We start from the raw sequence: 27,451 nt of genomic DNA, 5'->3' as shown, positions 1-27,451 counted from the left end.
TTCCTTGAAAAACATGCTAAACAACCGCTAGACGCTCGTGTAACCGTTTAAAGTTGGATTTTCTTTGGCGTTGTTGACGTTGAATTAGTGTAAACCCTGAAAGCCACTTCACGTTTTTGATATATTGTTTAGAAAAGGGTAAGAAATGGGGAATTGTGGAAACATGCGCCGTCTCTGAACGGGGTGGGAGGGGCTCTTTCTGTGACCTCATCTCGGAGCTACAGAATGAGCGTAGGGAGAGGGCACATATGGGGCTAGAGCAAGGCAGTGTTAGAGCTATGTTGTTTAACTGGAGGTACACCGAAAATGGAACCCACCTTTTAATAATGTTGGTGCTGGGCTTTACACATTAAGCAACACGGGGAAGTGTTGTTAGTGTTAGAAGTGTTAGTGTTATTTAAAACAAATTCATATCACAAAACAAAGAAACACGATATGAGCTCAATGGCACGTCTAATCAGGGGTTTCCTTGCCCCTCCCCTGCTCTCATGCATCTCTATGGTGACCTAGCTCTTACACACTTGAGCCACTAATAGACAGCGTTTGTTCAGGTGGTACTACTGGCACCATCTTGCTGCTACTTATCTAGAACTAACAAGTGCGGTCTGTAGATATCTAACAATGACCTCCATAACATCCCCATGGCGACAGGCATGCAAAGGCTCAGCTGGAACCGGATGTCCAGTTACTAAGCCATGGAACAGGACTGTGGAAATAAAATGGCTGTCTCTGAAGAAAGTAAAACAAAACAAAAAAAGTAATTCCTCTCTAGCAGTGGCTCTGACACCCACACAACACCTTACCTGCATTGTATAAGTGGTTGTTCTAAATTATTACTTGAATATAGTGCTATGAACTCTGTTTACAAAATTCTGTCATCTTTTTGGGAGACATGGTGCTGTCTCATAAGGCTGCTTGGTATGTTCAGTCCATCCACCTGCTGTATCAATTTAACTGACATTGAAATGAAATCATATACACATGGAATCTGCTGTTGCTTTTTTATACTGTATATGCCTTAATTCATATGTTTGGCAATCATGATTAAAGGATGTTTATATAAAGCTTTTTGTCTTCTGGCTGTTGATTGAAAACATATCTTGACAGCTAGGCCGGGTGAGCTGGTCTTAATATAATAATAATGTGCATTGTGCATAATCCTAATATGGTACACATAGTGAAACGATTAAATGAAACCTCATGAAACCTCCATTTGTCACTTGATTTGAGTTGTGCCCCAGTATGGATAGATTTGTTTGAATTGTAGGCATATTAAATAAATGGGAAATCGCTGCTATTTTTTATACAATATGTTTATTGTTTTTAAACAAAATTATTCTAAGACATGACAAGACAAACTTTACACAATCATTATACATAATTATTTTACACAGTTAAGCATAAACAAAACTAGCCCTGAAACATGACTGCCATGACGAGCGTCATGTGAACCATGGCTAAAACAAAACGAGAACCCTATAACATAAATCAAAAAAATATAGCCTAAGCTTTATCATGGATCGTCCACAAAGTAACAGTTTTTGTATTGACTTGTGCTTTAATTCCTTTGAAATGTACCCATTCTGCATTACATACTGTGAAATAAAAATAACTTGCCCTGGTATTTTAACTCCGTACCAGCAGATGGCGGTGAAGTAACGTCAGCCTTTCCTATTTTAAAAAGAAGTGGGTGGCGCCAAAGCACAACAACAAAGCGGGTGTGTGCCATAGGTGTGTGCAACGGACAGAGAGACTGTACACACAACTGATTATTAACTCTAGATCTGAATTAGAGACGTAGATATAAAGTCAACACAAACGTTGACACAAATTACAAGGTTTACAGAAGGCCTCATCAGCCTTTTGCACAAATGTCAACATGGCTTCGAAGACAGACCAACTTCTTATCGTTGTGTCCATTCTTGGGGGTAAGTCATTTAAAGAGATTAATTTGAGTACTGTTGGCATGATTACAAACTGGTTTACATCATATAAAACTGCGTGCCATGTGGAATTACATTTCCACTTACTACGTTTCCTCTTTTAGTTGGTCATAACACGATATCATGCAAAAAGGTAGCCCTGGTCCAGTGCTTACAGCGAGTCTCGCTGTAAGCATTTCCACTAACCACAATTGCCAGTACTAAGATTGTACAAAAAACAAGTGCAATGCTTTATGGTGTCGTGTAATTCTCCAATCTGTTAATAAATACTTCAATCAATCAATTCCATTTGTACAACCTCAGAGTTACAGACCTGTCACCTCACCAGCTGGTGACATTTGGAACCATGAGAGTCCCTGGCCCCCACTTTGAGAACTACTGATTTAAGTTAAGACAGTGTATCGAACATGGGATGTAAACCATCTGATCCTAAAACTAGTGACAATAACTTAAGCCTTCATATGCTGAGAATAACTTACATGGGAATTTAAGCAAAATGCTTAACATGTATTTTAGCATATTACCGTATTCTTTTGTTTGTCTTTAAATGGTGATTAATTGGAGTGATGATGAATTGAATACAAGCAAGCCCTGAGGGCTTATTTGGGTTATCCCTTTAGTATTCTTTTGTATGAATATGTGCCACCGTGCTTTTTTATGAGGGGAGCTAGCCCCTCCTATGCCCAGCTTTGTGTGTTTGTGTGTACCCCATAGCAATGATTTGATTGGCTGAGCAATGTGTGTACCCACACAGATACAGAAAGCTATAGCCAGTTTTATTTTCTTTTTTTTGTGGCTTTCGCCTTTTATTTTATATATTTTTTTATGGAGGGACAGACAGGAAATGGGGAGAGAGATGGGGGGGTTGACATGCAGTGAATTCCGTCGGGAGTCGAACCCGCGGCACACTGTCAGACTGGATTGCCAGCCATGGTGCCTGGACCGCTGAGCTACGGCCCAGGCCTATAGCCAGTTTCTGTCTGTGTGTAACACGTAAATGAGGATAAAAAGTGAGTACAGAAAAGTGAGGACGCCAATTGTGATTGGCCGGAATGTGATTTTTGAGGGCCCTCCTATGCCCAGCTTTCCGGGATTGTGTAAACACAAACATTGGCTTGTGATGTTGATCACCCCATACCCATAGTGATGATTTGATTGGCTGAGCAAAGTACATATTGAAGATAAAAGTGAGGGCAGACAATTGAAGACGGAAAGGTGAGGACGCAAATTGTGATTGGCTGGAATGAGATGATGTATAATGATAATAGCGCCCCTCACTTCACACGGGTGTCATTTAAATTTTTTCGGTAAACTGTTAATAAAGTAATCAATCAAAATCAAAATCCAGGTCGCAACTTTCCAAAGAGCCCGCGTCACAGCCTGGTGGTCCAGGCTAAGTTTGACGGGGAGCAGCTCTCCACAGATCCAGTGGAACACAGAGAGCAGCCTCAGTTCTGCACCGAGCTGGCCTGGGAACTGGACCGCAGGACTCTGCACCAGCACAGGTCAGTGCTTCTGTCCAATACAAGAACGCTTGCCCCAAAACACCCACGCCCTTCCATGATAATTTTGCTCATATTGTGTTGTTGCCCTTGTCATTCCTTCAACATGACCGTTCGGCTCCCAGGCTTCAAAGAACTCCTATCAAACTGCAGTGTTTTGCTGTTGACTCCATCAGCCAGATGAAGGAGAGCATTGGATATATAGTTCTCGATCTGCGGTCCGTTCAGGAAGTCAAACAGGTCCAGTAGACTTATGACAAGGATCAAAGTATATTGTCCAAATGTTTATAAAACGTAATCATTTGCTTTACTGCACTGTTATGACAAAAAGTTAGCTGAGCCTGAAGGTAAAACTCATCTCCCCATCAATCTTTGTTCCTACTTCCTACTCTCACCTATGGTCATGAAATATTGATCATGATCAAAAGTACAAGTTCGCTGATACAAGTGGCTGAAATTGGATTTCTACCTCTAACTTACATTGTTGTTTTTACCCAATATACTGTACATTATGAGTGTGCTTTCAGACTATGTACAAATGTTAGCAGCGATTGAGAGTTCTTGACAAATTAATGTCTGTCTTTATGTCTTTCTTTGTTAGGATCCTAAGTGGTATCCGTTACTGAGCAGTAAATACACCAAACTGAAGCCTGCCATCCTTCTCACTATGCTTCTGGAAAATGACACCAAGCCAGTAGAACCCTCTCCTGATAGGTTCAAAGCCAAGCAAGCCCCGCCCCGCCAAGGTCAGCTGATACAGTTTCTTCAACTGGTTACTAAATACCCCACCATCATAGTGCTGGAAAGCAGGCAGAACAGCATGGCATTGTGTTCCCCCGCCTTCCAATACTAGGGACTTTAAGCAACGACTGTTTCAGGACGGCGACGCTATGCGGAAGTACGGCGGCTATGACGCCGTCGCCGTAGCTGTCAAAATTGTTAAGCAAACAGCCGACGACGACATTGGTTCCCATGGTGACGCGTCTATGCAGCAAGTGTCAAACATAAACACTTTTTTGTTTAAACACCCCGTCGCGCATCAGCTAACTTGCCGATATTGCTTAATTCTTACATGCGCTGGACATGATCATCAGTGGAAAGAGGAAGGTGCTGGAGCAATCTGTGTTATTCTAAAACCGTTTTAATAAACATGGTTAATATGACATATGGTATTAGTGTTATTTCTTCATTCAGAGCATGCCAACACTTTACACAGCATAAGAGAGGTGATGGAGCTATCGGTGTAAATGTATGACAGCTATAATTTCAATAAACATGGGTATGACATGGCGTTGTAGACACTACGTGTAAGTGTAGCTTCTGCCGTAGTAGAAAGGGCTGCGACGGAGAGCAGGTTTATGTATCGAGCACTGATCCATTTCCGGTTGCCGTATCCGACTGGCGTAGCCGTCGTTGCTTAAAGTCGCTACTACTACCACCATACTGTTCTCCCGTGCCCTCAACCCTCACTTCCATCCTTCCATCTTCAACCGCTTATCTGTAGTCTGGTCGCAGGGGCAACAGCTCCACCAGAGAGCTCCAGACTTCCCTCTCCAGTCCAGAGCAACATTAGTAAATTCCTTCAGGGGGATCCCGAGGCGCTCCACGGCCAGTTTAGAGATATAATATAATATCATACCCTATTTGTACTGAATCAACCTTTCTATCTCCTCCAGGTTCTCCGGCATTGACTGAGCTTCCAGAGAAGTTGGAGGCAGTTCTGATCCAGGATCAGGGCTACCATCAGGTCGGACCTCCAGAGTACTGTACTGACATGTTTGTTCTGTCTGTCACTGTGGCTTTTGCTACCAAACTGGAACAGGTAGGTACTACAAAACCCAAGCTGAAATATAAGCCCTTATCGCTTTCCTCCTAGGTACGACACAATATGTCTGCTTACTGGGCTTAGTCTAGTAATGCCAAAGCTGAAACGAAACCTTTATAATATTGTCAGAATGCAAACTAACTTTGTGTGTGTGTGTGTGTGTGTGTGTGTGTGTGTGTGTGTGTGTGTGTGTGTGTGTGTGTGTGTGTGTGTGTGTGTGTGTGTGTGACTCCCCCCCCAGTTGATTCCCAGCACGATGAAACTGTCAGGAGACTCTGATTTCTTCTTTTCCTACCGTCTACTGGAAAATGACATCACCAGCGAGCCCTTCCGCAACCTCCTGCACCCCAGCTTTGAACCAGAGCGCGCCTCTGTGCGCATCCGCAGCAGCAAGCAGATCATCCACACCTTCCTGGGACAACAACCTCGTTTACAGGTAGGTATTTTGTCTTTCTGTGTCTGTCTTGGTTTGTCTCTGTCAATCTGATTGCTTGCTGTAATATAGAAACCTATTTCTTTATGCTACCACATTTTAGCACATACCGGTAAGCCATTGTTGGATGTCTCCACAGATCCACCTGTGTTGTGGGAACCACTCGCTAGGCAGCACAGAGGTCTCTCTCTCAGCTCTGACCACTAGCACAGTAGACCTGGACAGCCAGCCAACCACTGTGGAGGGAGCCTTCGTTCTCAAACCTCCTAACAGAACCAGGCAGAAACTACCAGCTCTGCCTGTTGACCTGCAGCCCACTGTAGGAGTAGCTGTTACACTGAGGAGGGAGGAGGTAGCTGCACAGGATTACGCACTCGCACTCGCACTCTCACTCTCACTCACTATATACAATATAGATGAGGAGAGGCACTCCCCACAAAACCATTCACACATTCTTCAGTGTTTGTGGATTGGTCAATGATAGACTAGCTGAAGCTGACTCTATTTTTTTTTTTTTTCTCGTCCTGTAGTTTGTAGCAAATGAAGAGGGAGCAGGTGGACCACAGTTCCCCTCCCGCCCCTCATCCCATCCACCTTCTGTTCCTCCTCCCAACCCCACTATCTCCCTTCCCCCTCCTGAGGAGAGACCTCGTACACCCTCCCTGGTCAAACGGACATCTTCTGGCCAGCCTCTGGACTCCCCGTGTTCACCAGCTCCCGCTGCCTCTCCTCCAGCCACCCATCCTCCAGCCTCTCACACAGAGAGCGAGGTGGAGAGTCTCCGGGAGGAGCTCCATGCTGGACAGAGTCAACCCGGACAAGCAGGTAAAGGCTCGTTAAAGGCTCGTGACCAGTCAATGACAAATGTTTCTTGACAAGAAATTATGTATTTTCCAATTAAATATTGGTCGCTCAGCTGTTTGATCCCATCCATCCATCCATCCATCCATCTTCAACCGCTTATCCGTAGTCGGGTCGCGGGGGCAACAGCTCCACCAGAGTGCTCCAGACTTCCCTCTCCACAGCAACATTAGTGACTTCCTCCTGGGGGATTCCGAGACGTTCCAAGGCCAGTGAGTCGATGTATTTCCTCCAACTGCGCCTTGGTCTGCCCCGGGGTCTCCTCCCAGTGGGACGTGCGTCGAGGACCTCCCTAGGGAGGCGCCCGCGAGGCATCCTAACCAGATGCCCGAACCACCTCAGCTGACTCCTTTCCAGGCGAAGGAGCAGCGGTTCTACTCCGAGTCTCTCTCGTGTGACTGAACTTCTCACCCTATCTCTAAGGGAGATGCCAGCCACCCGTCGAAGAAAACTCATTTCGGCCGCTTGTATTCGCGACCTTATTCTTTCGGTCATGACCCACACTTCATGACCATAGGTGAGAGTAGGAACGAAGATTGCTCGGTAGACAGAGAGCTTTGCCTTCTGGCTCAACTCTCTTTTCGTCACAACAGTGCGATACAGCGACTGCAATACCGCCCCTGCCGCTCCGATTCTCCGGCTGATCTCCTTCTCCGTCCTCCCCTCACTCGTGAACAAGACCCCGAGATACTTGAACTCCTTCACCTGGGGTAATGCCTCATTCCCTACCCGGACTGCACAATCCACCGGTTTCCTGCTGAGAACCATGGCCTCAGATTTGGAGACGCTGATCCTCATCCCAGCCGCCGTACACTCGACTGCGAACCGGTCCAGTGAGAGCTGAAGGTCTTGGACCGATGGTGCCATCAGGACCAAATCATCTGCAAAAAGCAGTGATTCAACCCTTAGGTCACCGAGCCGAATACCCTCTCCGCCACGACTTCGTCTCGAGATCCTGTCCATGAAAATCACAAACAGGATAGGTGACAATGCGCAGCCCTGGCGGAGGCCAACCCCCACCGGAAACGAATCCGACTTACTCCCGAGCACACGGACACAGCTCTCGCTTTGGGTGTACAGAGATTGGATGGACCTTGTAGGAGGCTAAGCTTAAGTTGTTGTATTTGCTGTGCTTTAAGTACCGTATGCTTTGAAGTAATTGATGTCTGATTGATAGCCCAATTCCTTTGATCTTGCACTTCTTTGAAGTATGTGATGTCTTAATTACCTGTGCTTTATTTGTGCTTTGAAGTATGTCATGTCATTCCTAGCTCAATTCATTTGACCTTCCAATTTGTGTCTGACCAATCACACACTCTGCAGTAGTGATTAGTGGCAGTTAGTAACACCTGTTAGCTTGCTGGCAGGGGGATTTTCTCATTCCAGTTTTGTAGGTGTAGAGTCAAAAGGTTTTGTAGCGTGCTCTGCTGTTTTATGGAATACTCTGTGGTTTGGTGACGTGCTCTGAAGTTTTATAGGATTTCTGACGTGCTCTGTCATTCTCTGTTTTATTTTTGCCCAATTGAAAGTAAGTTTTGTTTTTGATCAAGTAAAGTTTTTTTGTTGAGCTTTATGGACATCTCAGTGTGGATTATTTTCTTTTTGGGAACAACAACACCACGCGTACACCATGGGATACACCTTTTAAACATTTCTGCGGATACATTAGTACAAAACCTCCACTCCTCGTGATTGTGCATTGGATTGGAACAGAATATCGGAGACTTTGGACGTGGAAAAGAATCACAGGATTAAAAGGCCCTCTCCAGCAACTCAAGTAAGTGCATCACAGCCACAGTGTGATTGCTGAAGATTAAAGGAGAACTTTGGAGCTCTGTGCTGTTAATTGCGAACTCAGCTAACAAGTGGAACAGGCTCATTCATATCAAGAAATCATGAAAGATGATGAAGATACACCCACAGTGGTAAAGCGGGTAGTGAAGCCTACATCCAAAGCCATGGAAGAAGCATTGCACAGAAAAATAAACGAAAGAAAAGCTAAATTGTGCCAAGTTACAATGAAAAAGAATGAGATAACTCATTTGATGGATGATGATGGCAATTTAGAGATGGTCAAGACCAAGTTGAATGTTGAATACAATCAGCTCTTTGGAGAGTTTTGCCAGCTAAATAACTCAGCTAAAGTGCTAATACAGCAGGTCGTGTCAGAAGAGGAAATGAACAAGGATCAAGAATCTTGGTTTGAGCCAAAGGCAAATGCATTCAGTGACTTTGTTCGGGAAGTTGATACTTGGATGACAGATGTTCATAGTCGAATGGAGGAAGCAAGGAAAGCAAATGAAGCTGTTTGTCCTGCAGATAGCATATCAGTGGCAGCATCTAGGACCTCTAAAAGGTCTAAGTCAAGCTCTGGCCATTCTAAAGCATCGTCTACTGCTTCTGCACGCTTGAAAGCAGAATTGGAAAAGGCTGAACTTTTGTCAAAGGCAGCAGCACTGAAGAGAAGACAAGCTTTGGATAAGCAGGAAGCTAAGATTAAAGCTGAGAGGGAAGAGTACGAGATTGAAGCTGCTCTGGCTGCTACGGATGCTAAACTGAAAGTATTGAAGGAGTTTGAGGAAACAAGTGCTGTACAAAAGGCTGGGCTACAGGAAAGTAAAGGTGCAGTAGGAGGGCATGTCTCATTTGCTGCAAGCCACAGTCCAGCCACTGTTCAACGTGGTAACACAAGTGATGGAAACAATCGAATGCCATCAGCTAATTCTGCTCAGTTAAACCAGGCAGCTACAGGAGGTGCAGTACAAGGCCATTATGTAGTCACCAGCTCTGTTTACTCAGAAGGTTCAGCAAGTCCAGAGACTTTGGTCACTGTAATGCAACGTCAAAATGTTATTACAGATTTCCTGGTAAAGCAACAAATACTTTCTACTCTACCACAACAAAGCATTACCATCTTCAAAGGAGATCCTTTAGAATACAGACTCTTTATCAGAGCATTCGAGCATGGCGTGGAGAGTAAAACAGAGAACAGCAAGGATCGTCTCTACTATATGGAGCAGTATACGAGCGGACAGCCTCGAGAGTTAATACGGAGTTGCCTTCATATGGATCCAGAGCAGGGTTACTGCAAGGCAAAAGAGCTACTAAAGGAGCATTTCGGGAATGAATACCGGATCTCTGTAGCCTACATGAACAAAGCTTTAAATTGGCCTACAATTAAAGCAGACGATGGTGAAGCTCTCAATTCACTCTCTCTTTTCCTTACCGGCTGTAGCAACGCAATGACTGACATGGAGTATATGGAGGAGTTGGATAACGTAGCCAACATGCGCGCCATTGTCAGTAAACTTCCATACAAGTTGAGAGAGAGATGGAGGAGTTTTGCCTTTGATATTGAAGAGAGACACTCTCGACGACCCAAGTTTAAAGACCTTGTGATGTTTATTAACAGACAAGCCAAGGTTGCGCTACACCCTTTGTTTGGAGATATACAGGACAGCAGCAAGGGACAAGCTAAGTCTCCAGTAAACTTCTCAGAGAGGAAGAGTGTTAAGACAATTTGCACCACAACTGCGACACCAGTAAATAATCAAGCAAGGGTCGGCACAGAGGGAAAACCAAGTAAGAAGAGTCCTACCGGCTCTGTCAACGCTTTCACTAAGCCGTGTGTTTTTTGTCAAGGTGACCATAACATGGTACAGTGTAAGAAGTTAAGGAAGTCATTACACAAAGACAAGATCGACTTTCTCCGAGGGAAAGGGCTATGCTTCGGTTGCTTGAAACCAGGGCACATGAGCAAGTCCTGTGAGGAGAAATTAACCTGTGAAGTCTGTTCATGGACACATCCCACTGTGTTACACATGAAAGTCAAAGACAAGGCCAAACCTAAGGAAGAATCATCGGAGGATGGTGAGATGCAGTCTGTGGTCAGTGGGTTTGTGGTCGCAGAGAACAAGATGTGTTCCGCCAACGGGGCTGGGGAAGCAGAGAGTATCCTTGCCATCGTTCCTGTCCAAGTAAAGGCCAAGAAAGGCAACACAGTGGTTACTTCATATGCCTTCCTCGATCCGGGCAGTACTGCCACATTTTGCACAGAAGATCTCATGAATGAGCTCAACCTACGTGGGAAGAAGATTGACATTCTCCTAACAACAATGGGGGATCAGAAGACAGTCCACAGCAATCTTGTAACAGACTTAGAGGTGAGCAGTCTGGAAGGCAGCAATTTCATTGAGCTGCAAGAAGTATTCTCTCAAAAGACAATTCCGGCTACTACAAGAAACATTCCACGGCAAGAAGATGTGGACAGGTGGCCTCATCTGGAGCGAGTGCGAATCCCCCACATCAACGCGGAAATAGGTCTGCTGATTGGGACCAATGTGCCAAAGGCAATGGAACCAGAAGAGGTCATCAGGAGTGAAAATGACGGGCCGTACGCCGTAAAAACTGTCCTTGGATGGACAGTGAATGGACCTTTGAGGGAGGGCAACTTCGATGCAACAAGAGGTGGAGTAGCGCATGCTACATCCAATAGAATATCTGTGGCTAAGCTGGATGAACTGTGGAACCAACAGTTCAAATATGACTTCCCTGAAGGTTGCCAAGAAGAACAAGTGGGGATGTCCAGAGAGGACCTCCAATTCATGGACAGTGTGTCACAGTCTGCCAAGCTGGTAGAGGGGCATTACTGTATAGGATTACCACTAAAGAACAACAAGGTTCGAATGCCCAACAACCGGGTTGTAGCTGAGCAGCGTGCCTTGAACTTAAAGAAGAAGCTTCTCAAGAATCCTACATTTTGTGAGGACTACATAACGTTCATGAGTGATATGATCACTAAAGGCTACGCAATGAAAGTTCCTGATGAAGACCTCAGCCGCAACGATGGAAAGGTTTGGTACATTCCACACCATGGAGTGTACCATCCGAAAAAACACAAGATACGTGTTGTATTTGACTGTGGCGCGTCTTATCAAGGAGTCACACTGAATGGTCAACTCCTTCAGGGGCCGGACCTCACCAGTTCACTGATTGGAGTCATCACAAGATTCCGTCAAGAGCCTGTGGCTACTATGGCTGACGTGGAAGCCATGTTCCACCAAGTAAAGGTCCCACCAGAAGACACTGACCTACTTAGGTTTTTGTGGTGGCCAGATGGAGATGTCCACAAGTGTCTGGTGGAGTACAGGATGGTGGTGCACCTATTTGGAGCTACTTCATCACCTAGCTGTGCTAGTTATGCCCTCAGACGTTGTGCTGAAGACAACAGGGACCTGTTTGATGCTACAATCGTCAACTCAGTACTGCACAACTTTTACGTCGATGATTGCCTTAAGTCAGTCAGCTCTGAGGAAGAGGCCATACTCCTATACCATGACATGAAAGCTATCTGTCAAAGGGGGGGCTTCAATTTGGCGAAGTGGGTCAGCAACAGTCGAGTGGTGCTGGCAGTCATACCTGATAAGGAAAGGGCGAAGGAAGTGAAAGACTTGGACCTGGATCAAGATTCACTCCCCTTAGAGAGAGCTTTGGGGGTACAATGGTGTGTCGAGTCTGACAACTTCAAATTCAGAATTGTCATCCAAGACAAACCTCCTACGAGAAGAAACATCCTCTCTATGGTAAGCTCCATATACGATCCATTGGGAATCCTGGCGCCGGTGGTTCTACCTGCAAAAATGATTTTGCAAGAGCTCTGCAGGCTGAAGCTCAGCTGGGATGGCATGATTCCAAATCATCTTGCTCAGCAGTGGTTTGCATGGCTCAAGGATCTGCAACAGCTAAGTGAGTATGGAGTGGACCGATGTTTCAAGCCAGCGAACTTTGGAGAGCCTACATTCGCTCAGTTGCATCATTTCTGTGACGCTAGCGAAGAGGGCTATGGCACAGTGACCTACTTAGTCCAGCAGAACAGTAGGCATGAAGTCCATTGTGCTTTTGTTATGGGAAAGGCAAGGGTTGCGCCACTCAAGCCCACTACCATTCCACGCTTGGAATTAACGGCAGCGACTATGGCAGGGCGCATGGACAGGATGTTGAGGAGAGAACTGCAGCTGCAGCTTGCAGACTCCATGTTTTGGACAGATAGTACGGCTGTACTAAAGTACATTAACAACGAGACAACAAGGTTTCGAACATTCGTAGCCAACAGAGTGTCGGACATTCCGAAAGTTTCCACAGTATCACAATGGAGGCATGTCCGCACACACATTAATCCTGCTGATTACGCATCAAGAGGACAGAAGGTGGAATCCTTCGTGAAGAACCAGGCCTGGATCACTGGGCCAGACTTTCTCACCAAGTCAGCTGACAGCTGGCCAGAGAACCCTGATCATATGAAAGATCTCAGCACAGCAGATCCTGAGATGAAGAAAAATGCCACTGTCAATGCTCTGGCAGTAGGAGAACAGTCGGATACAGTGCAGCAACTGATAGAGCACTACTCTTCATGGACTCGCCTGAAGAAAGCGGTCGCATGGATTCTTAAGGTAAAGGACACATTGCTGTGCCTGGCCAAGAAGAAAAGGGATCTGAGTGCTGACATTGCACTGTCTGGTGCCGACGAGGATCAACAAAGACGGCAGCTTCAAAAGGCTATGGCGAGCTACAAAAGGAGCCTCGGCACAAGAACGCTCACTGTGGATGATCTGAAAGAAGCTGAGCTGGAGATTATACGCTACTGTCAGAGAAGGATGTTCCAAGAGGAAATCAACACTCTACAAAAGGGTGAACCTGTCAGAAGGAGCAGCCACATATACAAGCTCAATCCAGTTCTACAGGATGGAATTCTTAGAGTTGGTGGTAGGCTCAGTCGCGCAGCCATGCCAGAAGAATCCAAACACCCAGCTATCCTGGCTAAGGGCCTTCGGGTGTCAGAGCTCATACTTCAAGAGGTCCACAAAGTAGTAGGTCACGGTGGTCGCAACCACGTTCTGTCCAAGCTGCGTCTAAAGTACTGGATCCCTGGTGCTAGTGCAGCGATCAGAAGAGTCCTGGCTAAGTGTGTTGTATGTCGGCGACTGCATGGTGTTACTGGACAACAACAGATGGCAGACCTACCACGCAACAGAGTCATACCAGATGAACCGCCCTTCACTAGAACCGGCGTGGACTATTTTGGTCCTTTTCAAGTTAAGCGTGGAAGAGCTACTGTGAAGAGATATGGCGTCATCTTCACCTGCTTGGCCACTAGAGCTGTCCACTTAGAAGTAGCAGCTTCTCTGGACACAGACTCCTTCATTAACGCTCTTCGGCGATTCTGCGCCAGAAGAGGCCAAGTCATGGAGCTACGTTCCGATAACGGAACCAATTTTGTCGGAGCCGAGAGAGAGCTCAAGAAAGCTATCCAAGAATGGAACACCTCTAAAATAGAGGACACTTTGCTCCAAAGAGGCATTAAATGGATGTTCAACCCTCCTGCAGCCTCTCATCAAGGAGGAGTATGGGAGCGTCTGATCAGATCCATCAGAAAAATCCTCAATGCCACACTTAAGACACAGAGTCTGGATGAGGAGAGCCTTCAGACATTTCTCTGTGAAGCTGAGGCTATCCTGAATAGTCGTCCCATTACCCCGCCCTCCAGTGACCCTAACGACTTGGAGGCACTCACCCCAAATCACCTTCTGTTACTGAGGACCAAGCCATCTTTGCCTCCAGGGCTTTTCCAAAAGGACGACCTGTATGCCCGACGGAGGTGGCGGCAGGTTCAGTACATGGCGGACCTCTTTTGGAAGCGTTGGGTGAGGGAGTATCTGCCTGAGCTCCAAGTACGGCAGAAGTGGTTGCGTGTGACTCGGACATTGTCTTACTTGTAGACGAGACTGCGCCGAGAAACTCTTGGGTCATGGGCAAAGTCGTTCAAACTGTCCCAGATGAAAATGGACTTGTTCGCCGAGTTCGTGTGAAGACCAAGACCAGTGAACTAGATAGACCCATCACTAAGGTCTGTCTTCTGCTAGAAGCAGTATGAATACCGTTGAACTGTGACAATATAAGAGACTCTTTTGTTGTTTTCTTTGGTTGAAACTTTAAGACCCACTGTTTTTGGGTTTCTGTTAATTGATAATTGTTTCTAAGATAAGAACAATTAGGGGCTGGGTATGTAGGAGGCTAAGCTTAAGTTGTTGTATTTGCTGTGCTTTAAGTACCGTATGCTTTGAAGTAATTGATGTCTGATTGATAGCCCAATTCCTTTGATCTTGCACTTCTTTGAAGTATGTGATGTCTTAATTACCTGTGCTTTATTTGTGCTTTGAAGTATGTCATGTCATTCCTAGCTCAATTCATTTGAGCTTCCAATTTGTGTCTGACCAATCACACACTCTGCAGTAGTGATTAGTGGCAGTTAGTAACACCTGTTAGCTTGCTGGCAGGGGGATTTTCTCATTCCAGTTTTGTAGGTGTAGAGTCAAAAGGTTTTGTAGCGTGCTCTGCTGTTTTATGGAATACTCTGTGGTTTGGTGACGTGCTCTGAAGTTTTATAGGATTTCTGACGTGCTCTGTCATTCTCTGTTTTATTTTTGCCCAATTGAAAGTAAGTTTTGTTTTTGATCAAGTAAAGTTTTTTTGTTGAGCTTTATGGACATCTCAGTGTGGATTATTTTCTTTTTGGGAACAACAACACCACGCGTACACCATGGGATACACCTTTTAAACATTTCTGCGGATACAGACCTCAATAAGGTCCCCCTCACCCCATACTCCCGCAGCACCTCCCACAGGACCTCCCGGGGGACCCGGTCATATGCCTTCTCCAAATCCACAAAACACATGTAGACCGGACATGCATACTCCCATGCCTTCTCCAGGATTCCTGCAAGAGTATAGATCTGGTCAGTTGTTCCACGGCCAGGACGGAATCCACATTGCTCCTCCTGAATCTGAGGTTCGACTATCGGCCGGACCCTCCTTTCAAGCACCTTGGCGTAGACTTTCCCAGGGAGGCTGAGTAATGTGATACCTCTGTAATTGGCACACACCCTCTGATCCCCCTTTTTAAATAGTGGGACCACCACCCCGGTCTGCCATTCCCTCGGCGCTGACCCAGACTTCCACGCAATGTTGATAAGGCGTATCAACCAAGACAGCCCCTCAACACCCAGGGCCTTCAGCATTTCTGGACGAATCTCATCAACCCCCGGAGCTTTGCCACTGTGGAGCTGCTTAACTACCTCAGTGACTTCCTTCCGGGAGATTGACGACGATCCCCCATCATCCTCAGGCTCTGCTCCTGTCAGGGAGGGTGGGTCTGATGTTATTGGGTTTAGGAGTTCCTCAAAGTGTTCCTTCCAGCGCCCTACGACCTCCTCATTTGAAGTCAGCAGAGTCCCATCCTTACCGTACACGGCTTGGATGGTTCCCCGCTTTCCCCTCCTGAGGTGTCGTACGGTCCTCCAGAACAACTTTGGTGCCGCCCGAAAGTCCTTCTCCATGGATTCCCCGAACTCCTCCCACACCCGCTGCTTTGCCTCAGTCACAGCCGCGGCTGCTGCCCTTCGAGCCTGTCGGTACCCTGCAACTGCGTCCGGAGTCCCCCGGGATAACATATCCCGGTAGGCCTCCTTCTTCAGTCGGACGGCTTCCCTGACCTCCGCTGTCCACCAGGGAGTTCGAGGGTTACCGCCCCTTGAGGCACCTATGACCTTCTGGCCACAGCTGCAGCTTCAGCAATAGAGGCTTTGAACATTGCCCATTCCTGTTCAATGTCCCCAACCTCCACAGGGATGCCAGAGAAGTCCCGCCGGAGGTGGGAGTTGAAGTCCTTCCGGACAGAGGTCTCCTCCAGACGTTCCCAGTTCACCCGCACTACCCGCTTGGGTTTGCCAGGTCTGTCCAGAGGTTTCCCCTGCCATCTGAACCAACTCACCACCAGATGGTGATCAGTTGACAGTTCAGCCCCTCTCTTCACCCGAGTGTCCAAAACATACGGCCTCAGATCAGCTGACACGATTACAAAATCGATCATTGATCTTTGGCCTAAGGTGCTCTGGTACCAAGTACACTTATGAGCATCCTTATGCTTGAACATGGTGTTTGTTATGGTCAGTCCATGACTAGCACAGAAGTCCAATAACAACTCACCACTCGGGTTTAGATCCGGGAGACCGTTCCTCCCAATCACGCCAGCCCAAGTATCTCCGTCATTGCCCACGTGTGCGTTGAAGTCCCCCAGTAAGACAATGGAATCCCCCACAGGTGCCCCATCCAGGACCCCCTGTAGGGTATCCATGAAGGCCGGGTACTCTGAACTCTTGTTCGGTGCGTACGCACAAACAACAGTCAGAGTATTCCCCCCTCCCACCCTAAGGCGGAGGGAAGCGACCCTCTTGTCCACCGGGGTAAACTCCAACGTACTGGCACTCAACCGGGGGCTTGTGAGTATCCCCACACCCGCCTGAGCCCTCACACCCTGGGCAACTCCAGAAAAGAACAAGGTGTACCCCTTGTCCAAGAGTTTGGTTCCAGAATCCTTACTGTGTGTGGAGGTGAGCCCCACCAGGTCTAACCTGTAGCGCTCAGCCTCCCGCACCAGGTCCGGTTCTTTCCCCACCAGTGTAGTGACGTTCCACGTCCCCAAAGTCAGCCTCTGCTGCCCGGGTCTGGTGAGTCCAAACACTCCAGTGTCACTGCCACCCGTCTGGCAGCGCACCCGACCCCACTGCTTCCTGACGCGGGTGGTGGGCCCACGTGGCGGAGAAGATGTGCCCACGTTGCTTCTTTGGGCTGTGCCCGGCCGGGCTCCGTGGTAAGCCCGGCCACCAGGCGCTCGCTGACGAGCCCTCCCTCCGGGCCTGGCTCCAGAGGGGGGCCCCGGGCTTCCTCCGGGCCGGGTCGCATCTCTTCTCTCTTGTTCTTCCATGAGTGTTTTTGGACCATGCTTTGTCTGGCCCCTCCCCCGAGACCACTTTGCCATGGGAGACCCTACCAGGAGCACTAGGCTCCAGACAATACAGCTCCCGGGTTCATGGGGGCACTCAAAACTCTCCACCACGATAAGGTGATGGTCCTTGGAGAGCATGTTTGATCCCATGCTGTGGCTTTCCTTTTATTGGCTATTGTCTAATCTGGCTAACGTGCTGACTGACTGACTAGACTCTGGGAAGCCATCTTTGAGTTTTAGGCTTATTACACAGATAATTAAGGGACTGTCACCTGAGACATTAAGGCAGTGGTTGGCCATTTTGAATTGAACAAATTCACAATCTACATGTCACCGCATGAGACCACACAAGAGCTTTGTATTTATTTTTCTGGTATAGCTGGTTTGGGGCATAGCTAATTGATTGATTTGTGTTATTATTTTAGCACTTTTTATTTTTAATAAATGTTGTAATCTATATTTGGTTCAGTTATCCCTCGACGGTGTGATATAGCCCATTCTTTCACTCAGTTATTATCAAATGAAACATTTTCTCTGTCATCTGTAAAACAAAAAATATTGCTTGCTTTAGCTATTTCCATGTTGGTCCAATCACTGATTGGTGTCCTACCTCTGCAGCTTCAGAGGTGGAGGTGGGTGTACAGGACCAGGGCCAGGCAGAGATTGTAGCAGCAGAGGGCGGAGTGTCATCTGTCAGTGTGTCCGCTCCTAAAGTGTCCATCCCTGCCTCTGCTCATCACTACTGCTTCTCACTGGACCTCCGCAGCCTGGGTCGTCTGAGCCTCACACACCCTGTCAACGCTATGCTGAGGTACCACAGCATCTAGTTTCTGGATCTGTCCCACCTGAGTAAATTAACATACAGTACTGTGCAAAAGGTTTAACCCAACATTTGTCTAGATTTGCCTTTTTTTCTCTCCAAGCGATTCACTTATGCACGAAAACATAACTGCATTACAGACCAATGGAAGCGAGTCGAAATGTTGAGTGTCTGCTGGCAGCAATGAAGCATGGTGGATGTTCTTTGCAGGGCTGGGGCTGCATTTGAGTTTGAGATTTGGTCAGAAGTGCTCTCCTCAATGCTGAGTACAGACAGATTTGGTCAGAAGTGCTCTCCTCAATGCTGAGTACAGACAGATTTGGTCAGAAGTGCTCTCCTCAATGCTGAGTACAGACAGATTTGGTCAGAAGTGCTCTCCTCAATGCTGAGTACAGACAGATTCTTATCCATCATGTCCCATCAGGCAGGTGTCTGTCTGACCCGTCCCTACATCTTTTCTGCAGGATGTAATCAACACCAAACATACATCTACTATCTTCAGTGAACAGAAGAACAAGAAGTCTTGCAACAGATGGTGTTCTCCCCACAGCACCCTGATCATTCAGTCTGGGATTAGGCATACACGAAGAGACGGAAGCATTGAATGAGACTAAATATACAGAACAATTGTGTCAAGCTCTCAAATAATTTAGTTTAGAACAACTTACCTATTGACTACTTTAACGAATTATGCACAAATGGGGCATACAAACCCTTTTTCTAGACAAAAAAATAGGCTGAATATCTTGACATGTACGTACAGTCGTGTTTGTGAAACAGGTATATTCTTCTCAAATCTTCCAGCTTCATGAATCTCGGCCATTCTGATATTGATACTGATGTATCAATATCGTAGTATTGCCGTGTGTTGCAGTTGAAATGCATTCCTTCTGTATTCAGGAGCACTGTGCTGTTTTTCCAGGTACTCATACCAGTTCTTTGGTAGTGCAGCTCCTATAATGACCAACCCTCCAGTGGAGCTCCAGAGAAACATGGAGGTGTTTCTGCCTCAGTCCTACTGTGCCTTTGATTTTGCTGCCCTGCCGCAACAACTACAGGATACGTTCCTCAGGTTAAGACCACACAACACAGATTACACAGCATACATACTGCACACTTATTGCCATGGGATGCTATTAGATGCCCCTTTTCTGGTCCTTTGTCTCTCATTCAGTCTCTCTCGCTCACGTATTCTTTATTTTTCTATTCTTTGATTCTCTTTGCTGGGATAGTAAAATAATTAAACACACACTTCACTAAAACCCGAATTCATGGCACAGTGTTAAAACACCTGCCCGGCCACCACCGTGGAATGAATCTAGGGGTTTGAATCCACCGCGGTGCATCCAGCTTTGCCGAGCATCTATAGGAGTGTGGGTAGGGTAGGGTAGGGAGGAGTTGGACGGAGGTTCTCCTGTGTCCTCCCTGTGGGGGCTCCTCGCTGGCAGGTGGGCCAGTAGGGCACAACAGCAGTGACAACACAAACATTTGCGGGGGAGGGTTAAATGTTTTTCTTTCTAAGAAAACAGAAAAAATAACCTGAATTCACATTCATTCATGAATGATTGAATGAATAATAGTTTTCATATGTGCATATTTCTGTGGTCCAGAGTTCCTGTGCTAGTGGAGGTGTGGCACAGAGACAGCAGTAGCAGAGACCAGCTGATGGGGACAGCCAGTATCCAGCTGTCTGCCCTCCTCAGTACCGACAAGACCAGGTTCCTGGGAGCTACTGGGGAACAGCACTGGAGACAGACTCACACAGACAGAATACCGGTCCTAAAACCACACGGGTATGAATTACACCTAACGAAATACTTAACCACTCATATTTATTAATATTATCTACTGACTTATTACCAGCCAATACATCATTCACTGAAGATCAAGAAACATATGCCATAGAAATACAGTGCTCTTCTTGAATTGTTTATTGTGCAATTTGGTTGTTATTAATTGTTAACAATGTTCTACATGTGTCTATCCACTCAGTCCCAGTGAGAAGGTAGCCGAGCTTTTCTATGTCACCACTCTAGAGGACCTGGGATTGGTCACAGATTCACTACAGGTCAGAACACCAATTAAATAGAATATGTATTATATAACAATATCCATTTGATGTTGGCAAGTAGCGGTTGAATTCCTTTGTCAATGTTTCGTAAAGGTTCTGGTTTTAAACTACATCTATTACAGTATACGTATGGACTGGAAAGTTGTTCACTTGCTCATGTGTTTTGTTTTTATGATCCCGTAACTTGTATGCCAGATCTAGTTTTGCAAACTGCCAGCAAATGATATGGCATCACATGACTCAGCCAGGTTCACAGCACAGCCCCCCGTAAAGCTTCCAGGCATTGTATGAGAGGTTTTATAGTAATCCGTCTTACTTGATGTCAATGTCTCTCCAATAAAATAGAACATCCATCCACCAGCACAACGGAAGCAACCTCAACAGCCAGCATCAAAACCTGCTGCTGCCCCCCAGCTCTGCTCCACAGGACCGTACCTGTATATCCGACAGACACCACATCAAAGCACTGTGTTTGACTACGTTTTACAATTTGTCAGAGAGAGAGAGAAACACACAGAGAGACAGAGACAGAGCGAGATGGAACATGCAGTTTAATGCTAATGCATCAGTGTGAGTATACCTGTATGCCTCCTGGTGGACATTTGCACCATCATAGTACTTCAGAGGGTTAGGCATGATTTCAATGCATTTCAAGGATTTGTTTTGACCGGGTGCGTGCATGCATGCGTGCGTGTATTGTGAAAATTATTGTGGGCTATTTATTGTTTGTTTTTCAACCACTAGAGGGGGAAGACCGATAATCCTGTTGGTATGTTGCTTTCATTATTGTTGAGACAGTATGAAAAACACAGTGAGGGAAAGTCCAGAGCATAGCGGAGGTCCTGGAGGACCAGCAGTGTTACACATGGAGCCTATTGCCTCCATTGTATTTCTGGTTGTCTGACTGCTGTTTTTTTTTCTGTTGAAGGGCTGAGCTACAGATCACTGGTCTCCAGTCAGCAGGTAGCAGGACACTCTTCCTCTACTGGTAGGCTGTACTCGTTATATTTTCTTATAGCCGTGAAAAGAATGGCCATTGGTTTCTACAGACCCGTTTGAATCCTGTTTTTCAGCAATTTGAAATCCGCTATCTTTCTATATCCGGCCCAAAATGCTACCGGAAATGACTGCTATTGCCTCCAACTGTACTAGGATAAGATGTAATTACGGTATCTAGTAACAACGACACAATAGTAACAACGGCAGGCTGGGTTGCATGTCACTGCCCCATGGAGCTGTCAGCTAAATGCCTACAATGTAAGTGTCCCATTAACATACTGACACACCACAGCAGTTGCGCTCAGGATTTTGTTCCATTATATAAGGTCAGCTTTATTCTGCCTAGACCTGTACGTGCCCGTTGGCCACCGGCCTACTTGAGAGCGATGCAACTTGGGAACCTAATAATACCCGCTGTCAACTTGTTATAGCACCCGTTTTAACTATCTGTCTGTGTCCCACATGGAGATCTCTGTATTTGTCTGTCTACCTGTGTGTGAAGAGTGCAAACTGACTGTGAAAAGTGGAGTGGTTAAGTAATCAATTTGCAGGTGTGGGGTTGCCATGGCAATCAATTGGCTGAGGCAGAGGATGGAAATTGCACAGGTGAGGGGATTTAGGCTGATTAGGCCCACTGGCAGAGCTGACCAGAGCCTTTTGGGGTGGTTCTGGAGAACCGTAGGGCCGACCGACTCGATACCGGACACTGCACTCCCTGTGGGGGGGGTGGAACACCTGTGTTGAATGTGAAGTCGGTGGGGCAAACGGTTCTCGAGTAACGTGCATTACAACCGTACACACGCGCACGCACGCACACGCACAGACACGCAGAGACGTGGCACATTTATAGTAGGATATAGCATGTGAAAATGTGTACGTCACCAAGAGGAGGGCGGCGTCTGAAAAGCTAGGGACGGCCCTCTCGTGGGCATTAAACTCACTCAGAATAGAGTTACGGTGGTATGTTTTTGTAAATATTGAGCTCGTTCTTGGCGACAACATAGTGAACCAACACCAGGATGGATAGAAAGAACGTCGGGCCCAAATACATTACAAGGACAAGGAAAATGTTGTGAACAAACACGGCCAGAAAACGGAATTAGATGTTCAGCTTTCCAGCATGGAGACAGCATCAAGGAACCCAGATTGACGAGTTTACAAAAAGACGTAGAATGGCTTGGATCTCGGCTGTACGGCGCACGGGCGCAGAGACATAACGCTCAACAAAGTATCTAAGCACAGCCGTGTTTGTTCACAACATTTTCCTTGTCCTTGTAATGTATTGGGGGCCGACGTTCTTTCTATCCATCCTGGTGTTGGTTCACTATGTTGTCGCCAAGAACGAGCTCAATATTTACAAAAACATACCACCGTCACTCTATTCTGAGTGATGTGGGCTAGAATGTAATGCCCACGAGAGGGCCGTCCCTAGCTTTTCAGACGCCGCCCCCCTCTTGGTGACGTACACGTTTTCACACGCTATACGACAGCGGAGTAGCAAATTGATCAACACATTTGTAATGTGTGTGTGTGCGCTCGCGTGCGTGCGTGCGGATATACAGGTAGTTCAGTCTCAAATATGGAACACTCACTAATATGGAACTAGGTACTCTATTAAGGTAGAGAGAGAGACAGTAGATACTTTATTGATCCCCAGAGGAAAATTAGGTTTTCAGGCAGGAGTCCATAAGAGAACAACATAAAACACGGTATACAAGACGGGAAAACATAACTGGGGGGGGGGACAGACGGACCACTACTACAGTAGAACACAACTCGAGGGTCACAGGTTTGATCCCCGGGACAGTACACTGTGTGTTTTGTAGTGACGAAGTAATCATTGAGCGAGAAACAGCAGCTGTAAGTGTGTGTGTTTTGTTTTTGTTTGTCTCCACAGAGAGTGAGGGGAAGAAGTAGGAGCATGTGCGTGCCGGCATCCCATGTGGAGCAGCAGAATTATCAGACATCAATTCCATGGTGTTGAATAAGCTTCTCCTCCCTGAGAGGCAGAGAACAAAAACACAGACAAAACAAAAACTTTCTTTCATTTCTTACTAACAGCCAACTGTTTTTTAACACACCCTGAAGAATGAACAGAACAACGGACATGCAGTCAGAGAGTGGGATTGGGATAACTTTGGAGGACAAACTAACTATACAAATCCATGAAAGCCTGTTTTGAAGCTTTTTGAATTTTAACAGTATTGGGGCATGAAATCCAAACCCCAGCGGACATGGAGTGTATAATCATGCACCAATCTATGGAGACTGAGCCATGCCGCTCGCCTCCATAAAGGCACATCTATTGTAGTGTAATATGACTGAATGTACTGACAATGACTTACATTATCCCAATAGTGTTGTTTCATTGTTTGATTTTAACAAACTCCTACTGGGGATAGGAGGCTAAAGAGTATATTATGATCATTACAATTATGATTATTATGATTATTATTATTATTATTACTGAAGTGGTCCTCCTCACCTCCCATAGTGCTGAGCCTACATTTGTATTACTAATCTGTACTTGAGCGTAACCATGTTGATTGTACTGTCTTTATGTGAGAGTAAGCCTTCACGTCCACCTGCCCAGTGCCATGTAGGAGCCCAGTAGTGTATATATTCTGTATAGATTCATGGCAGAAACACTAACATGCTTTATCATATTCTCTGTTGATTTTCATCAGCCATGCTAGGGCACAGTGAACAGGGGGTCGAAAAGGTATCAGAATCACTTTAATTGTCCTATGCCTTATATATGGCATTTGGTGTACAGTAACAATATGTTATGATGCTGGGTGAACACTAGAGTCTGTATGCCATTTGCTAGGTGATATGTTTTATCCATAGCACATTTTGGTAAAGTGAATGAACATGTTTTTTTATTTTATTTATATATTTTTTTGCATAAGTGGCTCCAGTGGTTGGAATGCCTGACTCTGGCTTTGTTAGTGCCGTGCTCTACTCTTTGAGCTACACAGGGAAAGGAACCCTAGAGCAAGGCAGTGTTAGAGCTATGTTGTTTAACTGGAGGTACACCGAAAATGGAACCCACCTTTTAATAATGTTGGTGCTGGGCTTTACACATTAAGCAACACAGGGAAGTGTTGTTAGTGTTAGAAGTGTTAGTGTTATTTAAAACAAATTCATATCACAAAACAAAGAAACCTGATATGAGCTCAATGGCACGTCTAATCAGGGGTTTCCTTGCCCCTCCCCTGCTCTCATGCATCTCTATGGTGACCTAGCTCTTACACACTTGAGCCACTAATAGACAGCGTTTGTTCAGGTGGTACTACTGGCACCATCCTGCTGCTACTTATCTAGAACTAACAAGTGCGGTCTGTAGATATCTAACAATGACCTCCATAACATCCCCATGGCGACAGGCATGCAAAGGCTCAGCTGGAACCGGATGTCCAGTTACTAAGCCATGGAACAGGACTGTGGAAATAAAATGGCTGTCTCTGAAGAAAGTAAAACAAAACAAAAAAAGTAATTCCTCTCTAGCAGTGGCTCTGACACCCACACAACACCTTACCTGCATTGTATAAGTGGTTGTTCTAAATTATTACTTGAATATAGTGCTATGAACTCTGTTTACAAAATTCTGTCATCTTTTTGGGAGACATGGTGCTGTCTCATAAGGCTGCTTGGTATGTTCAGTCCATCCACCTGCTGTATCAATTTAACTGACATTGAAATCATATACACATGGAATCTGCTGTTGCTTTTTTATACTGTATATGCCTTAATTCATATGTTTGGCAATCATGATTAAAGGATGTTTATATAAAGCTTTTTGTCTTCTGGCTGTTGATTGAAAACATATCTTGACAGCTAGGCCGGGTGAGCTGGTCTTAATATAATAATAATGTGCATTGTGCATAATCCTAATATGGTACACATAGTGAAACGATTAAATGAAACCTCCATTCGTCACTTGATTTGAGTTGTGTCCCAGTATGGATAGATTTGTTTGAATTGTAGGCATATTAAATATTTTTTATACAATATGTTTATTGTTTTTAAACAAAATTATTCTGAGACATGACAAGACAAACTTTACACAATCATTATACATAATTCTTTTACACAGTTAAGCATAAACAAAACTAGCCCTGAAACATGACTGCCATGACGAGCGTCATGTGAACCATGGCTAAAACAAAACGAGAACCCTATAACATAAATCAAAAAAATATAGCCTAAGCTTTCTCATGGATCGTCCACAAAGTAACAGTTTTTGTATTGACTTGTGCTTTAATTCCTTTGAAATGTACCCATTCTGCATACTGTGAAATAAAAATAACTTGCCCTAGTATTTTAACTCCGTACCAGCAGATGGCGGTGAAGAAACGTCAGCACTTCCTATTTTAAAAAGAAGTGGGTGGCGCCAAAGCACAACAACAAAGCGGGTGTGTGCAACGGACAGAGAGACTGTACACACAACTGATTATTAACTCTAGATCTGAATTAGAGACGTAGATATAAAGTCAACACAAACGTTGACACAAATTACAAGGTTTACTGAAGGCGTCATCAGCCTTTTGCACAAATGTCAACATGGCTTCGAAGACAGACCAACTTCTTATCGTTGTGTCCATTCTTGGGGGTAAGTCATTTAAAGAGATTCATTTGAGTACTGTTGGCATGATTACAAACTGGTTTACATCATATAAAACTGCGTGCCATGTGGAATTACATTTCCACTTACTACGTTTCCTCTTTTAGTTGGTCATAACACGATATCATGCAAAATCTATTGCTAATGCAAAGGTAGCCCTGGTCCAGTGCTTATAGCGAGTCTCTCGCTGTAAGCACTGGACCAGGGCTAATGCAAAGGCAGCAAAGTCCCAAAATAGAGATTTCCCTGCTGTGTGACGTTGTTACTGTAACTGTTTTAGTGCATCTAAATGTGAAGAGATTTCCACTAACCACAATTGCCAGTATCTAGACACGTCCACTGATTTAAGACGGGGTAGTTATTTTTAATTTCATAACTCTAAGATTGTACAAAAAACAAGTACAATGCTTTATGGTGTCGTGTAATTCTCCAATCTGTTAATAAATACTTCAATTAATCAATTCCATTTGTACAACCTCAGAGTTACAGACCTGTCACCTCACCAGCGGGTGACATTTGGAACCCCCTCAAGGAACCATGAGAGTCCCAGGCCCCCGCTTTGAGAACCACTGATTTACAGTGTATCGAACATGGGACGTAAACCATCTGATCCTAAAACTAGTGACAATAACTTAAGCCTTCATATGCTGAGAATAACTTACATGGGAATTTAAGCAAAATGCTTAACATGTTTCATATACTAGAGACATAGAATGTAATAAATTATATTTTAGCATATTACCGTATTCATTTGTTTGTCTTTAAATGGTGATTAATTGGAGTGATGATGAATTGAATACAAGCAAGCCCTGAGGGCTTATTTGGGTTATCCTTTTAGTATTCTTTTGTATGAATATGTGCCACCGTGCTTTTTTTATTAGGGGATCTAGCCCCTCCTATGCCCAGCTTTGTGTGTTTGTGTGTACCCCATAGCAATGATTTGATTGGCTGAGCAATGTGTGTACCACTACCCACACAGATACAGAAAGCTATAGCCAGTTTTCTTTTCTTTTTTTTGTGGCATTCGCCTTTTATTTTATATATTTTTTTATGGAGGGACAGACAGTATGCTGGCAGGAAATGGGGAGAGAGATGGGGGGATGACATGCAGTGAAGGCCGTCCGGATCGGGAGTCGAACCCGCGGCACACTGTCAGACTGGATTGCCAGCCATGGTGCCTGGACCGCTGAGCCACGGCCCAGGCCTATAGCCAGTTTTCTGTCTGTGTGTAACACATAAATGAGGATAAAAAGTGACTACAGAAAAGTGAGGACGCCAATTGTGATTGGCCGGAATGTGATTTTTGTGGGCCCTCCTATGCCCAGCTTTCTGGGATTGTGTAAACACAAACATTGGCTTGTGATGTTGATCACCCCATACCCATAGCGATGATTTGAGCAAAGTACATATTGAAGATAAAAGTGAGGGCAGACAATTGAAGACGGAAAGGTGAGGACGCAAATTGTGATTGCCTGGAATGAGATGATGTATGATGATGTATAATGATAAGAGCGCCCCTCACTTCACACG

At 45.5% G+C, this 27,451-nt stretch overlaps 2 protein-coding genes across 5 annotated transcripts in view; both read left to right on the top strand.

Moving 5' to 3' along the window:
• The first annotated feature begins 1,721 nt into the window (after positions 1-1,721).
• On the top strand, positions 1,722-25,085 carry LOC306933394 (centrosomal protein of 120 kDa-like). 4 transcript variants are annotated; one of them, XR_013791220.1, is made up of 15 exons: positions 1,722-1,928; positions 3,292-3,448; positions 3,571-3,685; positions 4,047-4,191; positions 5,122-5,267; positions 5,512-5,706; positions 5,843-6,055; positions 6,345-6,528; positions 18,023-18,215; positions 19,147-19,296; positions 19,835-20,017; positions 20,217-20,292; positions 20,641-20,865; positions 21,224-21,283; positions 23,192-25,085. XR_013791220.1 is itself a non-coding variant. In XM_079515608.1 (14 exons), exons 1-13 carry the CDS (start codon positions 1,880-1,882, stop codon positions 20,848-20,850), a joined length of 2,127 nt encoding a protein of 708 aa, XP_079371734.1. In that variant the 5' UTR covers positions 1,722-1,879; the 3' UTR covers positions 20,851-20,865; positions 23,192-25,085. The 4 variants fall into 4 exon arrangements, 1 of the variants encoding a protein (XP_079371734.1); XR_013791221.1 differs by having other exon boundaries at positions 6,234-6,528; positions 20,223-20,292; XR_013791222.1 differs by having other exon boundaries at positions 6,234-6,528.
• Positions 25,086-25,713: 628 nt separating this feature from the next.
• Positions 25,714-27,451, top strand: part of cep120 (centrosomal protein 120) — a 37,977-nt gene continuing 36,239 nt past the window's right edge. The window contains exon 1 of the mRNA XM_079516961.1: positions 25,714-25,909. Within this exon, the coding sequence (XP_079373087.1) occupies positions 25,861-25,909 (49 nt within the window). The 5' untranslated portion in view covers positions 25,714-25,860. The remainder of the gene's footprint in view (positions 25,910-27,451) is intronic.

The sequence above is a fragment of the Electrona antarctica genome (genome assembly GCF_951216825.1).
Source record: "Electrona antarctica genome assembly, chromosome: 12".
Taxonomy (NCBI): domain Eukaryota; kingdom Metazoa; phylum Chordata; class Actinopteri; order Myctophiformes; family Myctophidae; genus Electrona; species Electrona antarctica.
Note: the sequence above shows the minus strand (reverse complement) of the source record. Positions and strands in the feature narration are given on the sequence as shown.